This window comes from Bombus flavifrons, chromosome 6 (genome assembly GCF_040668555.2).
Source record: "Bombus flavifrons isolate JBK064 chromosome 6, iyBomFlav1_principal, whole genome shotgun sequence".
Taxonomy (NCBI): domain Eukaryota; kingdom Metazoa; phylum Arthropoda; class Insecta; order Hymenoptera; family Apidae; genus Bombus; species Bombus flavifrons.
This window is the reverse complement of record NC_138447.1, coordinates 3,075,097-3,102,975: the sequence shown is the minus strand read 5'-3', so window position 1 is coordinate 3,102,975 and position 27,879 is coordinate 3,075,097. Positions and strand designations below refer to the sequence as shown.

The following is a 27,879-nucleotide window of genomic DNA, read 5'->3' as shown; positions in this document are numbered from 1 at the left end:
AACTTTCAGACCGAGGCAAAATCCTTGTTGGTTATCAGAGCCTGTCGCAACGGTAGATACAAGACTCCTACTTGGATGCCTGCTCATTACGAGGAAGACGAAGTGGCAGGCAACATAATATCGGTTCGCGTTTGAGGCTGTAGTAATTGGTGGCTGAAAGTTCGTTGAACCAATATGCTTGTAAAATTCTTGCCATAAGACTGATTGAATTAAAAAACGCATTTTTTTTTTTGTCTTCCTTTGTACCTTGTACTTTAGTTAACTGTTTGAAAAAATTTGGGAAAGAGATTTTGGTCGATTCAGTTTCGTGTAATTAATTTAATTCTCGACTAACCCTAAATACAGATTTCGTTTCTCGTTGACATTACTGATGCACGAAATTATTACAGAACGAAGTAGCTTGGTTGAGTTCGCAGTTTGGAAGTTTGGGTAGTTTAAAATTTCAAGTTCTGAGTTATAAGTCGGAAGTTCTCAGACCTTCTAATGGTTTTATTGACAGCTGAATATTCAGCAAAGTTTGTCCCTCATGTACACGTGTATGATAATATGTGAAGTGTGAAAATCATAACAATTACAGAGCACAAAATGTCTTCCCGTTTTTATTGATAACTTTATTAATAACTTTTAATCACGTATTGGAAGAAGAAGATATCAGCTAATTTTTCTACAAATATTCGAAACATTTTCTACGCAAAATCGTAACACGATGGAAGCATAATCCGTGGATTTCTTGTTCGGAAAGCCGGTGTCATCGGCGCGGACGGGTAATAACAGACACGGAGGATCGAGCTCAATCGCGCGAGACCCTTAGGGATCCTCGGTATCGTGGATCGACTTTCCAATTCATGGCACGGGAAAAACGAAGGGGAAACTATTTTTCCTGCAGTCTGTGGAGGTATTCGTGGAACGTTTTGCGACGGGTTAGTCGGCTTCTTTGGCTGCACGAGCAGAAGTAGGACCTGTTTAATGGACCTGGAGCCATTCTGGAAATTTGATCGGCGAGAACAGCCAACCAGCCAGTCGTTTCCACATTTCTTTCTCTCTCTCTCTCTCTCTCTTTCTTTCCTTTCGCAATCTTTTCTCCTTCTTATTCGCTTTCTTGTTTCGTCGTTTTAGTCTCGCCGCGTTTCGAACGCCGTCTCGCGTTCCTTCAAAGATTCCGGTTGCAAGGACAACTTTGATTTGATTCCGCTCAATGTCGTTCTTTTCCTGCGCGCCTCCCTCGGACACGACAAATCTGCAGCGGATGGCAGCCGTTTCAGGAACACCCCTTGTTGTACGATTTCGGAAGTCGATATGGGTTTGCTGCTCGTAGGAAATGGAAAGGTTGGAAACTGATATAAAATTATATTTTATATTAGACAGTCTATATTCTATATTATAATCATATTTGAAGTTTAGTGGTGTAATCACTAGATATTTTCGTCCTTTATTTAATGATATCTCGGGGAATTTTGAAGCTTTGAAATAAAAAAAAAAAAAAAAGAAGTTGACTGACTAACTTTCGTGAATTCTGAAGTCCTAAATCTATGAATTACTTTGTTTTTAAAAAGAAAATTGTAAAGATAAGGGTCTTCGTAAACACTCTCGGCTTCGAAAAATTATAGAAATAAATTTTTTTAGAAATTTGTTTCCACTTGATCTCTTCGATTCTAGAGCTTTTTGTCCGAATTTAGATATTTCAATATTTCTACGTACAAATTCCTCGGCATACAACTTCCAACGCGTCCGACGTTCTCAAGTAATAAAATAGCGAAAAACGACTGTGACGTAGCGCGAGGAATTGAAAAGAAGGAGCGTATCAGCGATAAGTGGTAGCCTCGCTTTGGTCGTTCTCGAAATTTACTGTCCCCCTGACCGGTCATCGGGGGAATGTAACGTTTTCTGTTTGCATGCAAAGCACCGGCATGGCAGTCGACTGACCATGGACGTCGGTCTGGCATTGTGGAAACGTATGCGAACGCATACGTGGCTGCGTGTTCCTTTTTGCCCGTAGACCGATACGAACTTAGCCAGGAAGTGACATGCTTGCGAAATGGGGTGAAAATTCTGTAGCGGGAAAAAGGCAGCAAGAACGTTTTATATATGTGTGTATAGACAGATATAGAAACGTATTCCTGGGGTGGAACAAAACGAACGGCATTGTCACACGGACGGGTACAGAAATATCTCTGCACAGTTGACGTTCTCTTGATAGAAAATACTCGTTCCAGTTCCGATAATTTGAATAAATTACTCGCAACGTAGTCGTTCTTCGCATTTGTTCACAGTAGATAGTTTTCATCGCACTTTGTTTCACCTATGCAACTAATTGAAGTTTAGGTGCGTCGAAGAATGCATTGTTGCTATCAAAATTAGATTAAATGGATGTTCAAAGATTTTTACATGTAATAGGTCCCTTCGTATCTTAGGTCTTATTTTTTGTTAGAAATATTCGATACATATTCTATTAGAGTTTCATTAAGTTTCATGTACTTGATACTTCGTAAATTTGCCAGACATTCGAAGATATTCAGTTGCTCAAAAAATTTCTATATTTTTGTATCAACCGCAAGTAAGTACTACAAAATAAGATTTTCATTTCATGGATATATGCGGCACGAAGTCAGCAAACCTTGAATCTTCCCAATATGATACAAAACTGTTCTCTTGTTCCCTCAACATATGTGCGTGGTAGAAAATTTAACGACATCTCGTCCACGTCGAGGAGATTGGGAGGAAATGAAATAAAGGTAAAAAACGCGCGTAGGAAGAGCCAGTCTTCGGACATGGGGTCACGGCTGGCTTGTTTGCACGCCCATTCTCTGCATGGCCATCCTTGACCGTGGGGGTCCAGGATGGAACCGACCAGAAGAGGACCCTCCGTGGCCATTACTTGGATGGCAAACATACTTGGTCCGTTGGTTTGTCCTTCCATCCCGACCGCATATAGCGGCCCGACCCCTGTGTATCGGCATGAGATTTCTATTTAAATGAGAATCCATTAGAATCTCAAGGCGGTCCGAGCAGAACGATGCCTCGAAAAGTTTCTCTGTACCGGATACTAATCAGCGTTTCCTGCCATACCCGACTTCTTAAAAAGCTGAAGATTTTGGCTCGTGTACCGTTATTAGTTTCGGAATGTCTACGGAAAATAATATTTCTCAAGCCATAAAATGGATGTAATATAGAAATTTAATTTTGGGCATATCTAGGAATAAACTGTTACTTATTATATAATAGAAGTCGAATGCAATTTATCATTGAAAAATTGTGTCTTATCATAGGTACAAAATATTGTATTTTTACGTTCTTTAAAAGAATGTTTTGCTAGTCGTTTATAAGAGATAGGGCCTATTAACTAAAGCAGACAAAATGTTATTTAATTTGCTCTCCATTGTCACCATACGAAAAAAATGATTTTTACTTAATATCCACGAATTGGTCAAATGTTTCGCAGTTATTATAAGCAATTCGCAGTTAGTTTTAATCTTATAATTTTATCGCAACAAGAATTCTTTCCCCTTTCGTCCTATCGGCAGAACTCTGGAACGAAACAACGTTCGGTCCCTCCCACGAACAGTTATCTTTAGATTTCCATCCGCTAATGTATTCATAATCGTGCATGCGGTCGAGCGCTGCTTCCCATCGAAATCTCCTCGCTTGGCACGCGCCTTAATCGTCGTTAATGATAACACAAGTGTCCCGGGCCCGCGTAGAATTTCCAGTAACGCGCATTTAAAGCTCTCCCCGGTCTGGATAAACCAACATGCGTGGATGGGAACGCAGTCTTGAGTGGCCTAACGGCGGAAGACGGGCGTTGTAGCAGCGACTCATCCTGCATGCCCGTGTCGCGAGGGGCTTGGACCTATTTACGTGCATTGGGAACCATCATTAAGAGAAAGCGTGCACGAGAGAACAGGAGGGAAGACGCAGAAATGACAAAGCCGCTCGTTAGGCCCTCCGAGGGTCCTCACAAGCAGCGCCAAGGGTGAGAACGTGCTTAGGCCTCGATCCATCCCTTCGACCCGCGCTTTTCTCCTGCCCTTTATACAACTGTCTCATTCTCTGACCTCTCCTCCATTGCGTGCTCTCGAACACCCTTTCCGCGATGGTCACTCACTAGTCTCGGGGAACAAGCAATTCTGACCGTTGACGAACTCCATGATTTCGTCAGAGATTTTGGTAACAGGTTCTTCGACGACTTCTTGAGTTTGAGATTTTAGGTATATGAGTTTTAGTAAATTTCACAATAAACTTTGCGAAGTTTAGAAAAGGAAAAAATTATTTGTCAATTACTTACTTAGGTCGTTTGTTTACTTAACGAAGCTTTGTGGCTGTTAAGAATAATAGAAAAGAAAAGTTCTTTCTTTGTAACTTTCAATTATTTGAGAAAGTAATTTAAGTAATGGATGCCATCGTTAACAAATCTCATTGCATCCGATAATTCGTGACGGAATTCAATACCAACTGATGATATCGGTGGTATGTTATTTGTTACTGTTAGCCGTAGCTGTTGAAGCATCGTTAGAGCTGAAAGCCGCGAAGTCGTAGGAAGTGAGTTACTGCACCATTGGCAATTACGCGTTGACAACATCCGTCTAATGGTGCTTCGCTCGTAAACGCTCGGTCGTCTTGCTGCTTCTCCTCTTTCGCTACGGCTTCCTCATCTTTGCTCGTAAGAGCATCATATTCACTGGTAACGCGGGTTATGCTTCTCCGCGGCGTGATATAGTGTTTTACAAATTGTGCCGTGTTTGGGCGTCACGTAGTCGAGGGTGGAATAAGCTAGACGTGTCTCTGAATCTTGCCAACTACGTGAAATTATTGTCTGTTTTCATCGAGGTATTCTGCGCTTTGCATTTAAAACGAGTGTCCGACGTGATATGCGGGAAATGTATTTCATTTGTTATTTTAATCATGAATTTTGAATTCAAAGTTATAACTTAAACTTAATTTGAAAATTATAGTCAAGCTAAAAGCATTGTCCTAATCTAAACACTGTTATTTTATACTTTTTTGGAATATAAATGCAACGCGAGCTATCTGATTTATCTCGTAACTATCACTAGGTGGTCCAATGTACGTTCAATGTGATTCAATGTACATACATTATGATGTATGTGCATCATGTCGTCTCATGATATTCACAGATTAGTCATATATGAGATTAATACCCTTAAAGTAACTAAGAAAAGCTGCCTTCAAAATTTTCACCAATGCAATCCAATCGTTTCATAGCAATAACATCCAACGTCCATTACTTCCTAAAACATTACACGTCATATCGTTGAAGCAGGTCACAGTTCCACAAAAACCCTCGTTATTAATCCCCATTCCCTCGTTATTAATACTAGCATTCCACCACCTGTCGGAGACCCAGAGTGCTCAGCAGAACGATAGCGGTCGATAGGTCGTGGAGACGGTTTTAGAGAGAAGTCCTGGTCGGTGCACGTCGTGGGAGTTAGCAATCAGTCAGGGTGACAGTTTTGCTCGTCTAGGTGACCCAGGGCGTCGGGGGTGCGTTCCATCACTTTCCATCCGTGATGTATGCATGAGGTCGCGACCGGTAGCAATCGCGGTACACACGTCCCCCAAGTAGCCAACTCCTCCGTCTTCCGGCTTGCTATTTCTCTATGAATATATGAATCGAACCTACACCCAGTTATATGGATACATACGAGCAGTTGGTACCGGATGGGTACTCTTGGGGGCGCGGTGGTCATACGTTAGCGTTGCGAGACGTTCGCGTCTTGGTTTCATCCCCTGGCACTAATATCACCGCGAATGTATCACGGTGTCCTCGTTTGGTATACGTGCTGCATTTTCTTTCATGTTGGAAGGAATAATTTAGGTAACGATAAAACAGTCTGAATTATTTTAGTCCCTCACACGAGTGAATCGAGTTGTTTGGTAGGATTTGTTGCAGTGATCCTTTCTCTTTGTCGGGATGGTGTTTGTAGATTGATAAATCGACACATGGGAGGGTTTTCAAATAAAGCGTAGTATCATTGCAGACTTAAAAATTTATTTGTACATTTTTTAAAGGTATACAACGGAGATATCTGTTAGAACAGATCAAGAATCTAAAATAAATTTCTTCTATGTGGTTTTATTTTTATGAGCAAGATGGAGACTATATGTAGATTCTTGCATAATGATATCTTTATCTACGTAAAAAAGATTTGAAATTACTGTCATAAAATGATAAAATGTAGATAACACAGAAAACAACATTGTTATAAGGTTCATTAATTGCGATAAGAGACTGTGATACTTCCGATTTTGCTGAAATCACGTTGAACAGAGTTTATATCGGTCTTAAAGCCTAGGTCCTATCTAGTGTCCCTTCGGGCTCAAGTAAAGGGCCCAAGTCCAAAACCCAAAGGCTTAACGAGTTGCGCGCACTTCGTGGAAGGCAAGTCAGCTCACGACGTTACAGGGTGGTAATGGAGTTAATTGCCGGCAGCAGACGAAACCAAGGGCTTACAACTTGAGATACCCCTTGCACCTGATACCAACAAATTGCTCCGTTCTTGCGTTATAACGTGATACAGCACGAGCCGTTCCCTATGTGTTTCGAGTAGTAGGTCACCGTCTTTAATTCCGTCTGCAAAATTCCCATTAATAAACGACGATAGAAAAGCAGATTCTGTCTGTAGCGGATAAAGGATATAGGGTAAGGTTCTTTGTCCTTACTTAAATTTAGGTAATCTCATGAAATATTTGAGCTCATTATTCTTCTTAATAAGCTTTCAATGTAAAATGTTTTATTACTATAACTCTGACGAATATATTTCGATAGATATTGCTCATTTTAAATTCATATCTTTTTCCCATAAATTAGTAGTCTCTCAATACGCCGTCAAACACTTCTCGCGTTTTCCACATTTTCATACTTTCAGTCATCATCGTCAGAGATAGTAAGTTGCTTCGTCGACATCGCGTCTCGGGCGAAGTTGCGGTACGCGTTATCCGCATAACTGAACGTCGAGAAGAGGACGTCTCGCGAAATAGGATAATACCTCGGTCAGGACCATCCAGCAGCATTGTCGAGGGACGGCGACTAGCGTAACACAGAAAAGACATTAGCCAGCACAGAGTCGTGAAAGGCAACCGTGAGAGGCCAACGGGGTTGCTGTTGCGTTTGCAGACTTTGGGGATGAGACTGATGGGATGATGGCAGAGCCACGTTGAAGTGGCCCTCAACCGAGTAAAATTACGGCTGCATACGAATATAGTATATATCATGCCCTCGTTCGCGCTTATGATTTCGTCACTGCGTGCAATTTGTCACGAATATGATTTGATGTAGGTATATCATAAATAGTATGAATGGAGTGGAGTAGGTGAAAACTGTTTGCATGTTTCATTGTATGGTAAGGGAAATTAGTATTTCGAATGTATTGATAATGACGAGTACTCGTTTTTTTTTTTACTGTGTTTCTGTTAGAAATGTTTCTATATTCTGAACAATTTTCAATTTTTTAAATAAAAGAATATTTCTTGTGTGATAGTATATTAAAGGAAGTTAAAAATCAGTCGAAACAGGCGTTACTCATTATTTTCAATCTTTTTACATTTAGTTCTTAAAAATAGCTTGTTAAACATGTCTTTGAAATATATTTCTGTCTAGGATTCGGAACTATTCGCTAATACTGTAAAATTATAAATGAAGTGACACATGATTTCTTAGAATTCTGTTTATAGATAGTAAGTTACTCCTTCGTAATAAATTATCATCATTGAATTAGATATTATATTGTTTCAAATAATGTTCGTTCTCGGCTAAAATATTACGTTAATTACGTCGGTTGAGTAAGAGTCGCGTAAGGTAATTAATATCATCGATTCCTGTCGTTCAATTAAAAACCAATTTTGTGGGGTCCACTTAATTGACCGGTTTCCATCGTGTTGCTAGATATTGCTTTACCGCCTATACGCCCTTTTGTCTCGTCGCATCGTCTTATCGGGACCGCCTAGAATTAATCGTGTATCAGGCTCAAGCCTCACGTACGGGTACCGCTTTAATCGAAGGGAGAAGAGATTAATTAAATTATATGCTGCTCGCGAGGTTGATTCCTTCCTTCAAATTGCAAATTTCCCAGTTACCGATTAATTAATCAGCCGATGCGTAAAGTTGCGTGAAAGTTAATGGTGGAATTGACGAGACATTAATGCTTTAATAAATTTCTCCTTCAAATGAATTTCTTGGTTCTGACAGTTATCCGGCAGTTTATTTTTCATGTTTCTGTCGTCGTTACTCTCGATTTTGATATGAAAATGATTAATATACGTGCCACACAGAAACTACACTAATCAACTCAGTAGAGCGTAATATCATTTGGTTTCTGAAAGTGTCAAAACTGTTTATACAAAATAAGGAAATTTTCAGAAAAGAGTTGAAAAATGTGATTTTTCAGTTTTCAAATTTATGAGAAGGACCGCTTCTCTTTTAAACTATTTATCAATAAATAAATTTAAGTACAACTTTTATCCGCAGTTATTCCTTCTACCAAAAGAACAACTTCTTCAATCTGTAAATACATCAAAATATATAACAGCTCGAAAGTTTTATGAAACTAAACACTCAAAAATTTCCCAATATCCCTTCTTACTTTAAGAACGATCATCGAATTTATCTCATCAAGAGTACAACAGTACCTACAGTCCATGTCTCTCGATACAGACACCGCAGGCACTTATCACAGAAATTTACGTAATCGTAACAGGAGTTGAAACAACGTTCAACCAACAATCAATTAAAAGTCCGCTCCGTGGACCCGTGTAAATCCAACCTTTCCGGATTGAGGGCTTTCGAAACGAAATAATAGTTGGAGAGATCGGATCTTGACTTGTGAACGAATGGCATAGAGGGAGTGAGAGAAAGAAAGAGAGAGAAAGAGAGGAAGGTGAAGAGAGAGAGAGAGAGAGAGAGAGAGAGAATGCTTTACGTGGTGGCAGCCGAAAATTCCCGTTGAAAATCGTAATCGGTACGAGTGGCGGAACCTCTGACCGCTGGAAAATCCAGCCGCTCTCATTAGCATTTAATGCCGGCGGAACTTTCGACTATAATGGCTCGTGTGTGCGGCCTGACGAATGCTCGAATTAGAGGCGAGAGGGCTGGCAAGAGTTGGCGGTAAGAGCGGGATTTTCGAGGAGCCAGATCGGAGGTGAACCCAAAGAGACGAAGACCGAACGACATGTTCCTGCTTGAAAATGTTTTCCGGTCCTCCAGCTGATTAAATTCTTCCGACCGTGATTGCCGAATCCCGTTACAGACGCGTGAATTGCTTTGTTAAGTTATTAAATCGTCTTATCCGAGGTTCGCTGCTCCTCATGCATGCAAGATTTATTTTCAAATCATTTGTCCATCTTAAGTATCTTACAGTTGTTATCGCTGATTTAGAAAGCTTAGATTTGTAAATTTATAGTTAACGGTTATTAAAATCGTAGAATGCCAGTGTAAAACAAAAGTAAGTGGAAGCATGGAAAGAGTACGCTGATACAAATACTAAATATAAAGTACTAATATAAATTTATCAACGTTATATTGTATTAAAAACTGTCTGATTTCTTATTTAATATAAGTTCTAAGACAAAGTGCAGTAAATGCACAGTCATGTTCCCTACATTCGACGATATAAATTTCACTACTCCTTTCTATAAATACAGCGAGTAAACCTATACATGTTCTATCACTAGTATTAACTCGCGTACGTATGAAACGAGAACGCAATATAAAAGTGTGTGTAACACGGTGAAAAAGAGGATTTGCCGTCGTAAATTAACGGAGAGCAAGCTGGAAACGAGCACGCGCTTGGATTCGAGCGCGGTAACTTCGTTGAACCGGGACTTTCATCCTGTCAGATGGTATTTCATTATTATCCGTGAAAGTTAATATCCAGCCGGTATGTGTGTATGTAAAAACTTGCTGCGAGGAAGCTGATATACTTTTAATTTTTATTTTCGCACGTAGCCGCTCGCGGGGACGTAGACGACGAGAAGGCACGCGTTCAGAGGCGAGTGTGCGCGCTCGTCAGCGGAGGAGAACTTTAAATTCTCGTGCCGCCTGGCTTAATCCGCGGCTTAAAGAGCTTAACCCCACGAATATCTCGTCAGAGCTTTCCCTAGACCGACGACGTCGGTCCGCGGTGCCAGAGAGCAGGTTTATTAGCGCACGGATTTCGAAATTCTTTTCATCCCTGGCTGGGACACGAAGCCTCCCACGCCGTTTACATAAGCGAGTTCTCCGGATTGCCTTTTTGATATGTAGATAAGGGGTGGTGCCGCTTTTACGCCGTTTACGCCCCCACCACGGACTAAAAAGAGACGCCAGGACGTCGTTCCGTTCCGCGATAGTTGATGTTACTTTGTAGAGTTCTTGCTTCTTTGAAGAATCTGACATTCTGTGGAAACATCCACGATTTGTGAAACCTTTTCACGTTTTGTGTCTTCGCGGTATGGAAAATTTTGTAGAGAAAGAAGAAAAGGAGAAGCAGAATATAATATTTCTCGATATAAAAGGTTATTTTTCTTTGGAGAATAATCTTCTGACAGTTAAATTAGTCAAGACATTTTTAAAATATTCTCTTGTATTATTTAATTTTCATGGTGATTGTTAACAAAAAATACAAAATTACCTCTTCTAGACATCCTTGTAATAATCTTCGATTTACTTTTCTTGAGAGATCGTAATATTTGTGTTTATCACAGCAACAACTTGTCATACTAAAATTATCTTTTTTCGTCTCGTTAAAAGTAGGATTTTATCCATCTTTCCTCAGACTATAATTGTTTCATGGCGCCATTGATATCTGTATTTAGGATTAAAGCAAGAGAAGTTACTTGGCGCGTTCATACATCGATTTTCTCGAAGGAAATCACAAGTTAGACGTGATAATCGACACGGTTCTGGCGCCGCACGTGAACGCCACTGAAACGGGCAGCTAAACAAGGCCGAGCAATTATGAACAAGGAGCATAGCCGGGATAAACAAATTACACGCGAACGGTTCTCGGTGGTGATTAGAGGTAAATCTTGTTAGGGAAGTTTCTCTCTGGGTTTCGTCTTGAAACAACTGCAGCTGAGAATAACACGGAAAGTTACTTTTCCATGCAATTTCTTCCTTCCTTCTAGTGATAAATACAACATTTAAAAGATTCGCATTAGCACGTTTTAATTTTGCAATTGGACTCTTAAAAGAATTGTTTAATCTGAGAAATAAATATAAAATATTCCATATGATAGAATTATAGATTTTGATAGAGGAACGACCACAGAATTGCTATTTGGGGAAATCGATAGAGAGATAAATTACCAATGGAGGTTTCAATCGCTATAACATTCTCGTGGGACCGAAGAGCCAAATCAGCTACGATGCAGGAAAGGAGGAAACGAACAAACGAAAGAGGGACCAATCTTTTTCCTTAGACTACGTTCTATCATTATTGGGTCGCTTCACTCTGCACGAAAGTGTTCATTTACTTCTATTATTCGCAGTAAACAGATTTGGTTCGCATTTAGCTTCTCTTCAGGCAGTAACCACATACTTTTTTCCGTAGCTTATCGTATATTTTCATTACATTCGTACTGTGTTTTCGCCTTTCCTTTATTTTTGGCACACTGTTGTATAAAAATATTTATCGTGATTACATTTTATGGCAGTTCTGTTAATTTTCTCGAACTTCTTCGAAATATTCCACGGTATTTTACTAACTTGAATGACGAGTGTACATAAAAATATCTATATTTCATGGAAAAGCTTAAAGGTACAAATAAAAGATTTAAGTGACCGCAGAAAAAGCTCGGATTGAAATACATTTTACGATTTGTCGAAATCACGACGTAGCCAAAATCACAGAGCAGCAGCCAGGTCGTTTTTCGCGGATGTCTTTTTCGGTTCATGCCAGAAACGACGGCAGAGATAGTTTTTGCGGGTAAATGGAAGCCGATTTCTGCACATTTTTGCAATTACAACGGCAGTAAGCATCAAAGGCGACCCGCGTGGAAGACGTGAAATTTCATCGGAAGCCATGCGACGATTACGAGAGAAATACATGCGAGAGGAGGAGAGAGAAAGAGAAAGGAAAGGCAGCAATGAGAGGTAGTCGGTCCGAGTTTGCGAGTTTCAAGCCAAGGGGATTGCCGTATATTAAAGTACTTTTCGACTCCCCTTTCCTTTCTACGCCAATCCGTAGCTCTGGACCCCCTCAAACCTGGTCCTACTTCTCTTTTCTCTACGTTCTTCCTTTCTCGTCAGTCTCGTTGCCATTCGAATCGCGAGTAATCGTAAGCCCTAACTAAGCCTCTTGCGTATTTTGGACGTGACGTTTCAGCTTCGTTTATGATTCGTTCTATAAGTCTTGCCACTCGCCTAGCAATAACGATGGTCAGGTTAATCACAGTTAATCATAGTTTTCTTCTTTTTGGATCAACCAAACCGTGTATTCTTTCTCTATTCTTGTTTCTTCGGAAAGCTATAAATGTTTCATGTGCTGACCCTGCCGTATTTACTTGGAAAACTCGTTCACTACCCTACAAAAACGGAAAGAATTGTCACTAAAAGTATTGATAATAAAAAGTGATATGATTAGATAGAAATGAATATGTAAACCTTTATGTATGCAAAACTTACATTGAAGCACTTAAATATTCCTGTACAATTATAAGTTTTCGAATACATTATAAATACTGTCTTGAATATAATATAACCAAAGTTTAAAATACATTATCGCTTAGAATATTCTCTCTTTGGGACCGTAAGAATAATGTAATTAAATTCCTTAATGGTAGCAAATATTTTGAAAAATCTGCAAACGCGCGGATCGACGATCCGTGAACCCGGCATCCATCGGCAGGGGTTTCCTTTTGGTACCATTAGTCATTAGCGATTCTAAAAGCACCCAGGGTAGAATATTACAGCAGTGGCCACGGCGGCTTTTACCATACTTTAGCTTTATACGAGGCCCATTCATCAAAAGCCAACAAGTCCAATGGCTCCATGGGTATACGTTGCTTAGCAATGGATCCTTCGTCGCAGCAGGCTCTTTATGATCTGCGATCCTGCGGTATTAGATATTTTCAAAACCATCTACCATCTTCTTCCCACGGTTTATTTTCAAGTTTTAATATTTTATGTCACTTTTTTAAGCTCGTGAATAATTATGACTGACGCTTATACTTTTAAAACATTTTTACTATTTCATTTTAATGTTCACCTTTCTAACTTTCTTGTTATTTTATAGTAGCTTAATTTCCACCCCTTTACTTTCGATATCTATATCTTTCCATCATGAAACTCTATAACTTTTCTAACTATCACGTTATTTTATAATAACTTAATTTCTACTACCCTATATTTTCGACGCCTATATCTTTCCATCACGAAACCTGGTAGCTTATACTACTGATTCTAACTATGTAATAAAATTATATTGAACGCATCTCAAAAAATATACAAAAGTACAAGATATTTAGTGCAAGTATTTAACACTTATTATATGTTTAAGACGATTGTTGATACCGTATAATAATTTTTAACTAAATATATGTTTGAAATACATATTTTGTATTCTATATACATTTTCAGATTGGTCACAAATTTTTTCGATGCAATTATTATGTATTGTTAGTCGTGTGTTGACTAATGAAATTTCAAAATATATTATATATAACACATAAATTTATCTACTAGTTGGACATTAAGATTTTCTATGGTAGGTGTTTGAATACTTTCCATTGCAGATGTAATTCAAAATTTCAACAAATCCTTGACATTTGTCCTCGAGTGGCGAAATCTCCAAACAGACTCATTTCCACTTGTTTCACAGCTCATTCCAATTTCATCGCTTGCTTTCTCGATGTCGAGTATCGTCGACTACTATGCGCCCTTTGAGCATCGATCTAGACTAGTGGCCGAGACGAAGAAAAGGTGAGAAGCTGTCAAGGCTGTCACGCGTCCAATGGACCATACAGTCGGCCCATTATCGGCGGAGGGACTCTGTGGAGAAATAATAAAAATGCCATTAGTGTCTCGACGTCCCAGGACGGTCGAACGATGTGAACGTTTCACCCCACAGAATTCGACCGATATATATCTCTCATTCCCTTCGACCACTTTAACGTCTTTGTCACGGACTCTCCCGCTTGACGAGGTTAATCCTTCTTTTCGGCCTTCGACCTTTCTCTAGCTCTTCGGTTTTCCTTCTTGGTCCACTAGCCAAGGGCTGGACGATCTTAAAATCCGTTCACGAGCTGGAACGAAAATAATTGCATCGTGATTCTTTCGCTTTTTCCTTCAACCCTTCCTTTCCCTTTTCTCCCTTAGCCACCCCTATTCTTCCTTTCATTCTCCCTCTTTCTTTCGCCATCCTTCTTGCTCTCGTTATTTCGATTGCGGTTACTCTTTGTCTTTGTCTTTTTGTTCCTGCGTCTTCCTTCCACGAGCTACGACCGAGAGGGCATAAATCCTTCGGGATCGTCGCCGAAAATAAGATAAAATCTCACTGCGACTCAGCTTGGTAGAGGAAAGAAAAAAGGCAAATTCCCGAATAAACACATCCGCGGCTCTTTATGGTGCCACTTTGTGGATCCACCCCCAAGTCCGTGGCCTGTGTACCGTGCGCATTATTAACTCAACCACCGGAAAATGTCAACGCGGCCGGGTTCCTTATCTCCTCGCTTTTCTTTATTTTACCACCAAACGCTGCCTTCCCTCAACAGAGTCGTTGTTTTTTCCCTTCTGGTACGGGTCACGCGACTTTTATCTGTCAGATTCTTGTCTGGAATGCTGTTATATTCGGTGGCAGATTTGTGTAGTGATTTTCTCGAGGAAGTGTTTCTCGAGCAGAATAAATAGATGATACATTGTGGAGTATTATTTAATTTATGTATAATTTAAATCATTCGCTTTACATTTTACCGTATCAGTTTTACGTATACCTATCACTCTATAAAATAATCTTTTCATATTTTTCATACAAAAAATTGATCACAATTTATTCAAATTTATTTCACAATTAACATTCATTCACGTTGTATTTCAACATATCCACAATCTACTATTTCAAGAGCTATACTATACGGGAACAGATGAACTACGTAAAAATGAAGTTTTCAGTCACTTCCTCAAATCTGATCCAATACACTGTTCGATAGGGTATATCGTTTCTAAGAGCGTTTCCGTTTTCTCTGAAGATCCGACAAGCAAAAGAACGCCTCTGGGATCGAGTTTCCAAACGTTTTAATCGGCGTTTTTCTTTTACCTACCCGGCCGCGATTTCACGATTTTCTCCGCCCTCGGGGGAGAGGAGAGAGTGTCCTCTTTCAGAAAGGAGTTATCGCCGAAGGAAGCTACAGGCATCGGTGTGCTCCTGTGAAGTGGGGTTGGGGACGGCCGGTGGGGTTAAAACGACCTCCGCAGTCGAGGCTGAAGTCTGAAAGATAAGGTACCCCTCTTCTCTCTCTCGGCCTCCTAGATTATGGAATGGCACTTTAATTACACTAATGGGAGAACCAAATGTTAATTACAATTCGAAGTCTAAAAGAGAGACGATTCGCGGCCTGTGTAAGAGCGAGAAAGACAGAGGGTGGAAAGGGGCTGGTAGAGGAGAGAGGAGAGATAGGCCAGTAGACGGGGAAGGGACCAGATGAGATTTTCGTGCGTAAGAGGGTTCCCGTGATTAGTATTATTTAATTAAAAATGCCCGGTCCCATTATGGTCACCTCTCATAAGGACCAAGCTTAGTTGCGTGGGAAGCTGCTTATGAATTGGATTATCGAGAGGAGAAACGAATAAAGTGGGGAATTAAATGTCATGGCCAATCATTGCTACGTATATTGATAGAAGGCTTAATGAGTGAAGAGCCAGTCAATTATTATTTGGCAAAAAGCTAGAATTAAGGAATCATTCCAAAGTGAAATAAATGGAATTCAGTTAAGGAAAGCAATGAAACGAACACTACAAGCAACACGTAATAACATATATCACATAAAGAATAATGAAAATGTAAAATATTCGATCATGTATTATCGTACAATCATTGCAACTGACAAAATATCTTCACGTTATTAATTTGTCCGATAATTAAAAGTAATTTAAAAAAACGCGGAAGAATTTAACATGAAAGACACGGTACCAGTTACCAAATTCGATATCCGCTTTAACACGTTTCTCAAAATAAGAAATTTAGAAAACATCTATTCATCAAGAGAGGAAAGAAACGAAACAATTGGAACCACGGAAAAGTTTCTGGTTGAAACGGCTCTGTCGACAGTGGATCGATCCGAACGGTGGAGCGGATATCAACATTTTGGAAACCTCGTTTCCTTCCCCTGAACGATTTAGGTGACGTCGTCGTAAGCGGGACGACGAGGAGGACTACGCGGACGACTACGAGGACGGTCACGACGACGATGGGCTATCGACGCCGGGGTGGAGTCGAGGCGGCAGCCGGGTTTCAATTTAAAGTTGGACGAGCGTGTCGGGATTTCAATGTACAAAATGCGTATGCTAAACTTTTCGCACCCCTGTGGTAGCCGCCGCCCCTCCGTTCGTCTTCGAGTTCCCAAACACCCTTGACGCCGTAACTCGAATGCCGGACAACGTCCGTGTCGACGTTTCGTCCGGGAAAAATCAGCAAGTCTGATGCATCGTCAAGTAGAAAGGGCGCGCAAGTAGAACGTCGCTCCCGTTCGACACGGTGCTCGCGGGACGAATGTTCCGTGGAACACTTTGAAGTCACTGTTCCCAAAGGTCAAATTACTTTTTTGAAGCCGTCACACGGAGGCCTTAGCGGCATTCACGGCTCGGTCTGAGGATCCCTAATGATCGTAGCTGCGATCGAAGGTGATGCATATCAATGGATAGGCTTGAAACGACATCGTGTGAAGCAAGTTTCTAATGGCATCCAGTTGCTAACTTTTCTCACCAGAAGGTACGCATGCACCTATGAGGTATTTGCATCTAGTTCCAGGCACTAGCTTTGTCTCGTTCCGTAATTTATACTAGGGGTTTAGGCTTTGTCGCGACGTCAACTAAACACCTAGGAAATTGTGCATTGTCCTTGATGGTTAAGCATGGAAGTAGGAAATAAGAGGTATTGGAAAATTACTATTTACTTAATTACTATACATGAAGCAATGATTTTTACTTTCCTAAGCTTTTCGTTATCCGTGTGGTGAACGGTCTAAGGTTAATAATCCAACGTAACTATATCCTTAAAATCAAAATTATTTTACATAGTATTCTTCTTGTTTCTCTTCCAAAAACATTCGATATGCATTTCTGTTTTCTTTCTGTTGATTATTTCTGTTTTCCATTTCCTTGAATCCTATCCCAAGGCTCTAAAGCAAGCGTCATTCGAAAATCGCCGCGAAAATCGTTTCGACGCGAATCTAACTTCGACAATGCATCCAGATGGAATGTCACGCTGTGTACGATTACTGCGAGACGAAGGGCGAAGATAGGAAAAGAAGAGAAAAAAAAAGAAGAGCAGTGGAACGAGGAAGATGCTGCAGCGGCCGAGCGATCGTGGATGGGTGAGAAGTTTCGCCCCAGGAGTTGGATTACCGCGTGGCTTCGGTCGGTATTTGAAAATCGTGGGGTCTCGAGGCTGGCGGGCGAAGCTGCCGTGTGATTGATTTTGCATACGACACGGATTGGACAGGTTTGAGAAATTGGACTAGCTTTCTGGGTTGGTTTGGCCTTTCTGCCCTCCTTGGCATTTCCCTTTCGAAACGGCCCTTCCCCTTCCATCTTCTTTCTATATCGCGAGTGTCTATATGCCTGGATGGTTATATCGACGCGTACGTCGAGAGTATATGTATGTCGATGTAACGTATATACTTAACGTATCCAGGAGTGTCTACTCGCGAGAGACGGAGAAGGGTTCCCTCTCGTATCTCTAGCGGGAAACCGAGAAGGGGATTGGCCTCGAACGAGCGATTTGTGCGATCTTCAAGGATGTATTTATGAGCGTTCCAGGCCCGCTTCTTCCACTTTCATATTGCGTTCGGCATTTTCCATGGCGATGTAAGTTACGGCGTGCAAAATCGAAACGTGACATCTAATATAAGATGCGATCGTTTCTTGGAGGCGTTGAGTATGGAGTTTGATGTCGACTCTGATGGTAATAGCGAGTTGGAAACGTAGGATTAAGTGAAATATTTACATAAATTGATAAGACTAATCATTAGTAAGAAGAAGAAACTTATCTATTGTCTTTTTCTATAAAAGGCCCTATTTCTTTTTTAGTAGACGATTTTCAAACAACTTTCCCCTTTTCTTCATTCTTGCCACATTCTTATCAAATTCTTTATTGAAATATAGTTGTCTAAGTTAAACAAAAATTGTGTAAAGATCTAAGAATGTCTAATAAAGAACTAGTATTACTTGAATATTCATTCAAATCAGAAATTTACAAGCTATCATTCAATCCTATACTGGCCTTTTAATTTAGAGACATTCTTATCATCCAAATAACGCTTGAACACAAGAAATAGTCTAACATTCGTCAAAACTAACACAAGAAACTTAAAAAATTACTTAATTCATCGTGTAAACGGGACACGAATGGCGATGATGCATACACAGAGGATAGTGCGTAAGAAGAAGCTGTCTTGAGGCATTCAGGCTAACTCGTCTGGCGTTATCTGCCGACGTCGGAGTGGATAACAGGCCGAACGATTTATTCTAAACCTTTATCCGGCGGCCCCTCGAAATTTATGAAAGAAGACGCCCGTTTAACCGACTCGCTCAGTCATCCCTCACGATGGTGGTGAAGCCACCCTTCCCTCAACTATCTTTCTTCCTTGCTGTGTCTCCTTGTTCTTCTTTGAGCTCGCGCCTCCCTTCCCTCTGGTTCCACCTCCTCTTCTCGATTCTCTGCCCTGTGCTCGCATGTCAGCCCTTTATTTTATACCAAGACGAGTCGGTCCGAGTCGGTCCTAATATTAAAGGGGATGGTTCACCCTTAGTGCGTGATCGGGATACTAAAATTCGCCGATCGGATGGTTCGTGACTTCCTTATTGAAGGACAGAACGAAAGGCGAGTGGCAGGTTTCTCTGCGAGCAAAACGTCATTGAGAGCCCGAGCATTGCAATCTTTTTCTACGGTTCGTGAAACATAGAGCTTGATTATTGAAAGTACATAGTACTGAAATGTGATGGGTGAGGTGTTCAATTGGGTCTTTGAATAAAGTTTTCTTGTTTGACAAGTCAGAGACTTGGAGTACTCTTTTATTTCGTACGAAGAACTATTAATTTAATACAAAAAGTTTAGAATAATAGTTTCTGTAGCTACCTTTCTAGGAATCGCCGTAATGTAGTTTTTGGATTTACAATTGATGAGCCACGTGAGAACATTTTTGTTAATGTCTTGATTTCGAATAATTCGTTTGATTCACGAATATAAATGTCTTGAAAATAGATGATAAATCTGTAAAGTTTTATAAACAATAAAGTAACGAAATCATCTTTTAAATAGTCAGTTCAACAGGGTGCAAAAGTGCAAATTCTACAACCAATTGAAAGAAAATGAATGTTTCTAACATCCAATAGCATTTTAACACAACTTCAAAAGTAGTTCAGCAACGAACGTGTCATTTTATCCAATTTTCAGAATAACGTTTTGTTTCTGTGTTTCCCAGTTGTATCTGAGCAAAACCCGGCAAAGTGGTCTCACGGACAATTTGCATCAGGATCTCTTACGAACGGTCAACCCAACTGCACGCCAGCAAGGTAAGTCTCGTCGACTTTTTATTCTTTTCTCTCTTGTCTTCTTCCTGGAATGATGCTTTTCCCTCTCGAATTTCTTCGGCATCGTCGACTGCGAAACGGCTTTGAATTTCCGTCCGCGTTTGAAAAAGATTTCGTCCCCTACCACGGCCTCGTTTTTTACTGTTTTCTCGTTTCTCTCGAATTCGCTCGAAACTTTCGACACTCGCGTATACACGCACACACAGAACGGTGTCGTTTAACTGTTCTAACGACGAGATACTCGCTTCCTACGTATATCGAAACTGGCGAAGTCCTGTGCCGAAACACAAGCGACATTTCGAAACTTTGGCCAATTTCGCGTGTACTCGCTTAGAATAAATATGTGATCCACGTGTGCCGGCGTATCTACGCTCAATATGTACGAGTCGCTTATAAATTATGTTTTATCTCGAACTTCTATGAAGATACATATTTAATCAATATTCGATGAATTATCGTAATCATTTTCTAACTTTGAATTTTATTTACAAGGTTATCTTTTTAGGAAAATAAGGTTCAAAATATTAGGAATTCTCAAATTTATTGTACTTAATATATCAAAAAATAGATGAATTCATAATTGTTAAACAGAAGTAGATGAGATACTCAATAAAGTAATTATTATTAGTGTCCCTGTGAAAAATAAATTGCTACTATTCTTTTAAAAAGCTACTTTCATTCCATTCATAGTATAATATCTTTTTTGATATTTAAAGAAATTTTCATATAATATCATACCTTATGTAATTAATAATTTAGTCAAATTATTACTAATATTTATTAGTCGGTTATTAATGAATTATTTACTTGATAAACTAAAACACAAAGAAAATCCATGATCCAAGAGGAAAGATGGAAAACTGTTAAGGAAGACATTGAACTACTGTCTTGATTTCCACGGAGTATAGGCAAGGATTTCTACAAGCTGAAACGATGGCATCGTCGTAGACGAACGCGATTCGTGGGGACGGGAAAAGTAAGGAGGTCGGCATCATGCATAACCCCACGTCGGCCTCGCATAAATATTCTAATAACTTCGGAAACTAATATGATTGCATCCAGCAGGAATAATATCCTGTTCGAAGTGGGCATCGCGGCTGTATGCGTGGAATACGAAATACGTGGAGCGCGGCGTCCACATGAGAACGACGTCGCGCTCCTCCTCACGTAACCGTAGATCGCCGCGAGGGTGGAAGCGATCTCTCTCGATGACAGTGATTACTTTAATCGTGCTTTCCCTTCCCCGTCGAGACTGTTCTAGAAAATAGTTATAGCGACGAAAACCATAAGATGTATCGCTTCAAACTATCACACGATGTTCGATAGCTATAGATTGTCGCAGGAATGTGGACGCCATTGCAGATATGTATTAGGAAGGTATGGGAATACAAGAAGATATGGAAAAAAATATTTTCTTTTGGATATATGATTTCATTTTCGTTTTTAGTAGAAAATACTTTAGACAATAAAAACTTTTGTTACTAGTGGCGAAGAATCGTGCATTGGTTGTTTGTATGAGATTTTAAAATAATTCTAGAGAATTTTAAGTAATTTAAAAATAACTTTCAATGAAAAATTGACTATAAGATTAGATGACTATAAGATTAAATGACTATAAGATTGACTATAAGATAGTAATATTCTTGTAAATGATAATGGTGAATGCATAAGCCTAACTGATCCGTATCTTTTTACATAAAGCTTCGCTGTTATGTTGAAAAATCAAGTATAGAAAATAAAGAAATGGAGGTGTCCTTTTGTTTTAAGATAATTATCCTTCATATATTGTATTTCTAACTCTGATTTACTCAAAAACAAAGTCTCACGTGATATCAAATAATTCAATATTTTCAATATACTTTCTCGTACATAAAATCATATCGTTCCATGATATATCATAAATTCTACCATGTAATACCAAGAAAGGGTAATTTTCAACGTATGCACGTTGAAACACGACGACGACGAAGGCCGTGAACAAATGGTTTCGAAACGCCAAGGACTCGTTAACGCGAAATATCGTTAAATCGATTTCGCGCAGATTCGAGACGCTCGACGAAAATCCATCCGAGAGATTCGAGTTCGAAAATTAATTTCAATCCGTACTTGAGCCCCTGGCTCCCACTCCTTCCTCCTCTCTTTCGCTTCGTCTCCTCTCCGGCTAGGTTGGTCAAACAGCGCCATGTACAGCGCGGTTGGAAAATCGAGCAGCGCTCGAGTACTGGAAACAAAAGGCCGACGTTTCAATTAGGTCCCTTATTAGTTAGCGATAATAGGGCCAGCGGCGGTCGAACGGTAAGGCCAGGGCTTTCCAGTGCTTAACCGTTGGCTGTGTTAGATTCGCCGGCTTGTTTGCGTGGATCCAGCTCTTACGATATTAAGGGCTGACTAGGCATTCACCGATACCGTACCGACCTCCAACCACCCACGAAGCCCTACCTCCTACGCGTTTCGATGTTTAGAACCACCCTCTAACCTATGGCTCTCCTCGACCCGTTCGACTTGACCAAGATAGAAGGGACAGCGAGGGATCCTTACACTTCGTGGCTGGACCATTCGCTGGGTCGATTGATTTTCTCGTGTTAGGACGTTGCAAGGATGGAAACCTCTGATAACAGAGTTTGTATGATGGAAAATCGAATTGGTATCTTCTAAAGGAAGTTCGGTATTCAAGGAATGTGTTCGGTTGATGCTCATGAGCAATTTAAATATATGAGAGCAAAGGGTAACATAAAAAGTAACTTATAAAAGATAAGACTATAAAAATATGAGAAAATCATATGTAAATTGCGGAAATGTGAACAGCATCAAGGAATGTAAAGGATATTTTTAATTGATTTATCGTATAGTACCTAAATATTGCTAATGTCTGTAAACATCTCTAAGTTTGGTTTGGTCTGCTTTATATTGTCACAACACTTAACAATATAGTTCAGCTGTATACACAAATATACGTACATATGAGCAAAAGGCTGGTGTATACACACGAAGTAAAGTGTGAGGCTTGATAGTAGAAAAGGGAGAGAGTTAGCGGTGCGTTCTCGAAGCCCAGGAGGAATTTGTCGCGAGAAGCCGGTCGCAGCAGTCGCCTGCGGCTCGCCGCAACGATCCTCCGTCGTTTTAGCCATTGTACGGGTACCGCACGCTACCGGAGAGACCGTTGCCGTCGCTATCGTCGAAACCCTTCGAAACTAACTCGCCTCGGCCGAAACTGCGCCCGCTTTCCTCGCCACGAAACGGTCGACGTGGTTAACAAGCAGGCACGCGATGTGCATCCGCTATCGATTCGAAAGTGAAAAGACCGAAGCGACTTACGTGCACACGGAGAGGAAATGGAGCACGGTATTGCTTCAAGAATTAACTGTGAGAATTAATTGTGTGCTTGATGGACGATCACCAGTCCGTTAAGGAACAACGTCGTAAACTTCGGACACCCATGTACATTGCTCTCTTTGCTACCGCTTAATGTTCTGCTTTTCGCAGGGTTGGAGCTGGAAATTTTGGAAGATGAACATCTGATATTATGGACCAGGGAGCTTTCGCCGAGTTAGCAAGTATGTTTTCTTTTCGAAGTCCATTGTCTTAGAGAAATACTTATTTTAAAAGATGACAGTAAAGGATTATTTTTAAAAGCAGGGCTCATCATTGTTCACGATTTTGATTCACTAGTTAGGCAATTTTTGGATGTCATTGTTTGAACTTTCTGTCAGGTATTATTAGATCTTTTTCATCATTATCCGCAGGGCTGAGAATTATAGCAGTGCACATCAAAATTTTAAGGGTGTAGGAGCAGCGTAAGGATGTAGGAAGATATATAAATCACCGAATAAAAGTATCCAAAGCTTCCACAATATCGGCAGAAAGTTATCTTCGACGTCGCGTCGGTTCTTTGCGCCCGCAGAAACCGGAATTGGTTTTAGTGTAAATGTAGAGTGGCGGATTCGCCGGGTGTTGGAGGACGTCGTGGCGGATAGGGTGGCGCGGCGGTGGAGTGGTAGCGACATCTTGTATTGTCAGATCCCAACGCGACAAATTCATAATTGCGTTAATGCGGGTACGGCGAGGGTTCTTGCCGCAACCACCGCAAGGCGCGCTATGGCGTCTTGCGGCTGTAAGAGAGATAGGGACCAGGCCTTCGAGAGAACGGGTGAGCGCAGGAGGGAAAATGGACGAGAAGGAGAGAGCCACTGAGAGAAAGAGAAGTCCCTCCTGACAGAGGCTCGTTAATCTTCCAAGGATTACGCCAGAAGGAAGTATCGCCATTGTGCAAGGTGCTCCTCTTCCAACCGATAATTATTAATTAAACTGGCCTAACGGGCCATTTCGCGATTTATCGATTTATCGGGAAACCCTTGCCAGCGTGGCGATGTTGAGACGTTTAGAAAAAAATCGGTTGATCTTTTGATGAGATGAATATTGTTATTGAATAAAATTGTGACATACCATAAGCTATGTCATATATACAAAGGATGTTTGAAAATTGAATTGATATTATTTTGTGAAATGTTTGCTTTTTTCACAGATCAAGTATTTTGATATTTCGCTAGCATTATGGTCAGTTTCATAACATGTCTAATTATCTATCATATGAAATTAGGCTAGGATTATGTAATCATTCAAAAACTATGATCTCACTGAACTGCTATTTAATACTCTATAATACAAAAAAACTATTTCACTTGGTACAATTCCATTACAGATTTCGCTTAACACTAGGCATAAAACAGTAACTCTTTCAACGCAATCGTGATCAATCTATCAGCTCGTTTCAATAGGGTGTAGTTTTTGAACGAGAGAACCCGCGATACAGATGAGCCAACGAAGCGTGTTAATCGTCAGATTTCAATTAATCGTGGAAGATTAGACAATCATGAAATCGAACAGGAAGGGTCATCAAATCCGCACGAACGAACACGAGAACGAGAAAAGGGAGAGGAAGGGTTACGCGTGCGACCGGCTCGCAAACGGGCCGAGGGTAAAAAGGATAGAATTGCAAAAGCGAGAGAAGGCGTGGAACGAACGAGCCGAAATAAAACAGTGATATCGAGGCATTTCACGCACGAGCAAGAACGTTTAGCAGATTCAACGTGCGTGCCGGTATTCGGCACTGCTACCCACGGTGAAACGATTCTCTCTCTTTCCATTCTCTGTTCCATGGCTTGCTGTTTCATCCCGTCTTTCTCTCTCGCTCTCTCTCTCTCTCTCTCTCTCTACCTCTCTCATTCTCTCTCTCTCTCTCTTTCTCTCTCCCTCTGCGTGTAGTTCGCCTCTTTCTTACTCACTCTGGTATGCCTCTATCACCTACACCCTCGGTCAGAAGCTCGCTGAAAAATACTGCTCTCGCTGACACCTGTAGCTTCGACGTTCTACATATGTGCGTACGTACGCCGACCGAGCGCCCATCGAGGAAACGAGGGGCAAAAACGATTATCGCCCAAGAAAATTTCCATAAGACGACCGACAGAGTACCAGTTTGACAATCTTGTTATGCATCTCGCGTTTTTTTCATACAGAAGGTTGTCAGTTGAATTGTACAAAGTTCGATTTTATGGGCTATAAAAATGTGATTTTTTAGGGGTTAAAAGGCTATTTTGACTCTTGGCATTTGAAAGATTATAGTATCTACTAAATTCATTGACTTACAGTTGGACGTGTTGTTGGAGGTCATTATGGTACTCATGATTATATGGACATCCTTGTCTTTGGTAGAACAAACGGACGACTTAATATTGATATTTGTATTTTGTACAATAGTTTACAGATATCTCGAGCGTAATCCACATAGGCGTATTTCTATCCTTGCTTTGAAATGATATTCTATGTACGTAAACTGAAATAATTTTTTCCTACTCTAACTAACACTAGCAATACCGCTAACGAATAAGAAATATCAAATCCATTTCTAAAAATATACTATATGTGTATATCTTGTGAATACGCTCGAACCCCATCAATATTGCAACGCTCATACAATTTTAATCAACTCGACATTACACGAAGATTACTAATTCATACTAGTGTATTAAAAAGTGGAACAAAAGGAAGTATCAGTCGAAGAGATTTTTTATTATTTTCACGACGAGCGGAAATGGTTGGTGGCCGAATTGCTGCGGTGAAAGGGGAACAGATTCCACAAGTGGTGGGACTTTACGGGACTTAAGATTAATCCTCATAATTACTCGATTTCGTTCTTCTCTGCGGGGCCCCTCTTGTATCCGCTTTTTATACGGTAGCTTGCACCTCGTACCATCTGCGGTGTACCTTCGCGAAAGGGACCAGAGTAGAATGAATGGCAGAGCTTGAGAGGACTCGGTTGCTCGGCCATAAAGATATTTATCAGGTGACAACCCCGGTCATCCTTTATGATCCTTCCTTTCTTGAGGTTTTCCACCAACGTCTCAGAGGCAACTTCACCCTTCGGCCAGTCGCGTGCCACGTTATTCGATGACACGACCCTTGCGCATTCTTTTCTTCCTTGCCGAGATTCCTTGTATCTTTCCCTGAAAGGGGGAAATACCTCTGTCGAGGAATGCTTGCCTTTCTTCCGATTTGCTTCTGCTGTTTATGTTCGATAAATTTCATTTTTAAATACATTTTCTGGCTTGTCATCGTCTTCTTCACTGTCTGTTTTTCTACATACCGAAAAATTTAAAGTTTGTCCTTGTTTTATTGCTGTTAATTTTTTATTCTAAGAAAAGTTTGATTATTAACTATTTGGTGCTGAGTATATTTTTTGAAATATTTTCAATGAAATCACATATTCTCGAATGAAATTCAAATCGTTTCCCTCATAAACTGCATTCGTTGCTTCAATACCGATGAAAATCACAGCCTATTTTAAAAAGGAACCCAATTTTAACAGAATAATGTAACATCCTCACACTATGCCTATGTAAGATTCCCTACCCCAGAAGACTAGATCAACGAAAATGTTCCAGTGGGAGATCCGAAACGAGCAGATAGGAGCGGCACATCGTTCGACACTACATTTATCAGAGAAATATAGGGGTTGGTTCTCGCGGATGACCGACAACGCGCATCGTGGGCGTGAAATCGGACGCCGGCCAGGACGTCCGCTCGACTCGGCAGCCGACGGACAATAAGAATCGATATCTTAATTAACGAACGCTGGTGGGTCCGATGTGCAAGCGAACTCTCCTGCTCGTAGAGAACGGAGGGAAAAGGCTTGTGGTGTGAAAGAGGAAGAGATGAAAGAGAGAGGGTGACGACGATGGCAAGAGGGGGTGGTGAACGCAGGGAAATCCGGAGACTGGGTGGTGTATTCGATGGGGTAGGAACGCCTGACCGGAAGCGAGAGTCTGCGAAGCCCTACGGACCTCGACTCGTCGTCCCACCGGAAGCGCCATTCACACGGCCCTCTCGCTTTCGTCCGCCTTCCCGTCGTGGTTTGCCGTTCTCCTATTCGGCAACGCTGATACGTTCCTGAATAAACAATACTCCCCTGGAAAAAAAAGTTCGGCTGCAGCCTGTGTTTGAAAAAATGATCGCGCCGCCAACTACGTCGCCAGATTGGGCATGCCCGTTTCGATTCGATTCGTTTCACAATGGATCCACGCTTTTGCCGGCTGCGTTAATCGTACCTCATTCTATTGATAACGGACGGACCGTTGATGCTAACAATCGCATGTACGTATTTTTATTTGAGATAGCTTGCGGCTTTTCTTTCTTCTTCTTATCGTTCCGCTGAATTGATTCGTATTGTAACGGTCGAGATTGAAAGAATTTGTTCTCTTCCACATGTTGTGAAAGCAGCAGACTTTTAACTATCCTTTTTAGTATAAATAATTCTGTAATAAGTTACTTTCCCTCTGATTAGTAACACGATGTTATTCTATGTATTTTCGACTCGCAGAAATTTTTCAAGAACTGAAAACCCCTTAGTAATCCGTAATAATCCGTAATTAAATCATAATTGTGTGTTGAAAAACGATCGTCTTAAATTGTACATAGTTGTTTTTGTTAAAGCTTCTTTATCATCGTATACCTGATTCTTCTTACAGTTTCGTGTTTACGTCACTCGAAAAAATGGAGCAACGACATGTGTCCCTGTTGTATAATGCACGGGGTCTACGATATTCTTGGAGTTCGGCAGACTCTCGTGAACGCCCGGTCCAATTAAT

At 40.6% G+C, this 27,879-nt stretch overlaps 1 protein-coding gene across 12 annotated transcripts in view; it reads left to right on the top strand.

Moving 5' to 3' along the window:
* The window catches only part of LOC138181119 (box A-binding factor), a 310,196-nt gene that overhangs the window by 155,142 nt on the left and 127,175 nt on the right, over positions 1 to 27,879 (top strand). For all 12 annotated transcript variants that reach the window (XM_069115697.1, XM_069115696.1, XM_069115695.1 and 9 more), the window contains one exon: positions 19,630 to 19,720. In XM_069115697.1, coding sequence (XP_068971798.1) covers positions 19,630 to 19,720 — 91 coding nt within the window. The remainder of the gene's footprint in view (positions 1 to 19,629; positions 19,721 to 27,879) is intronic.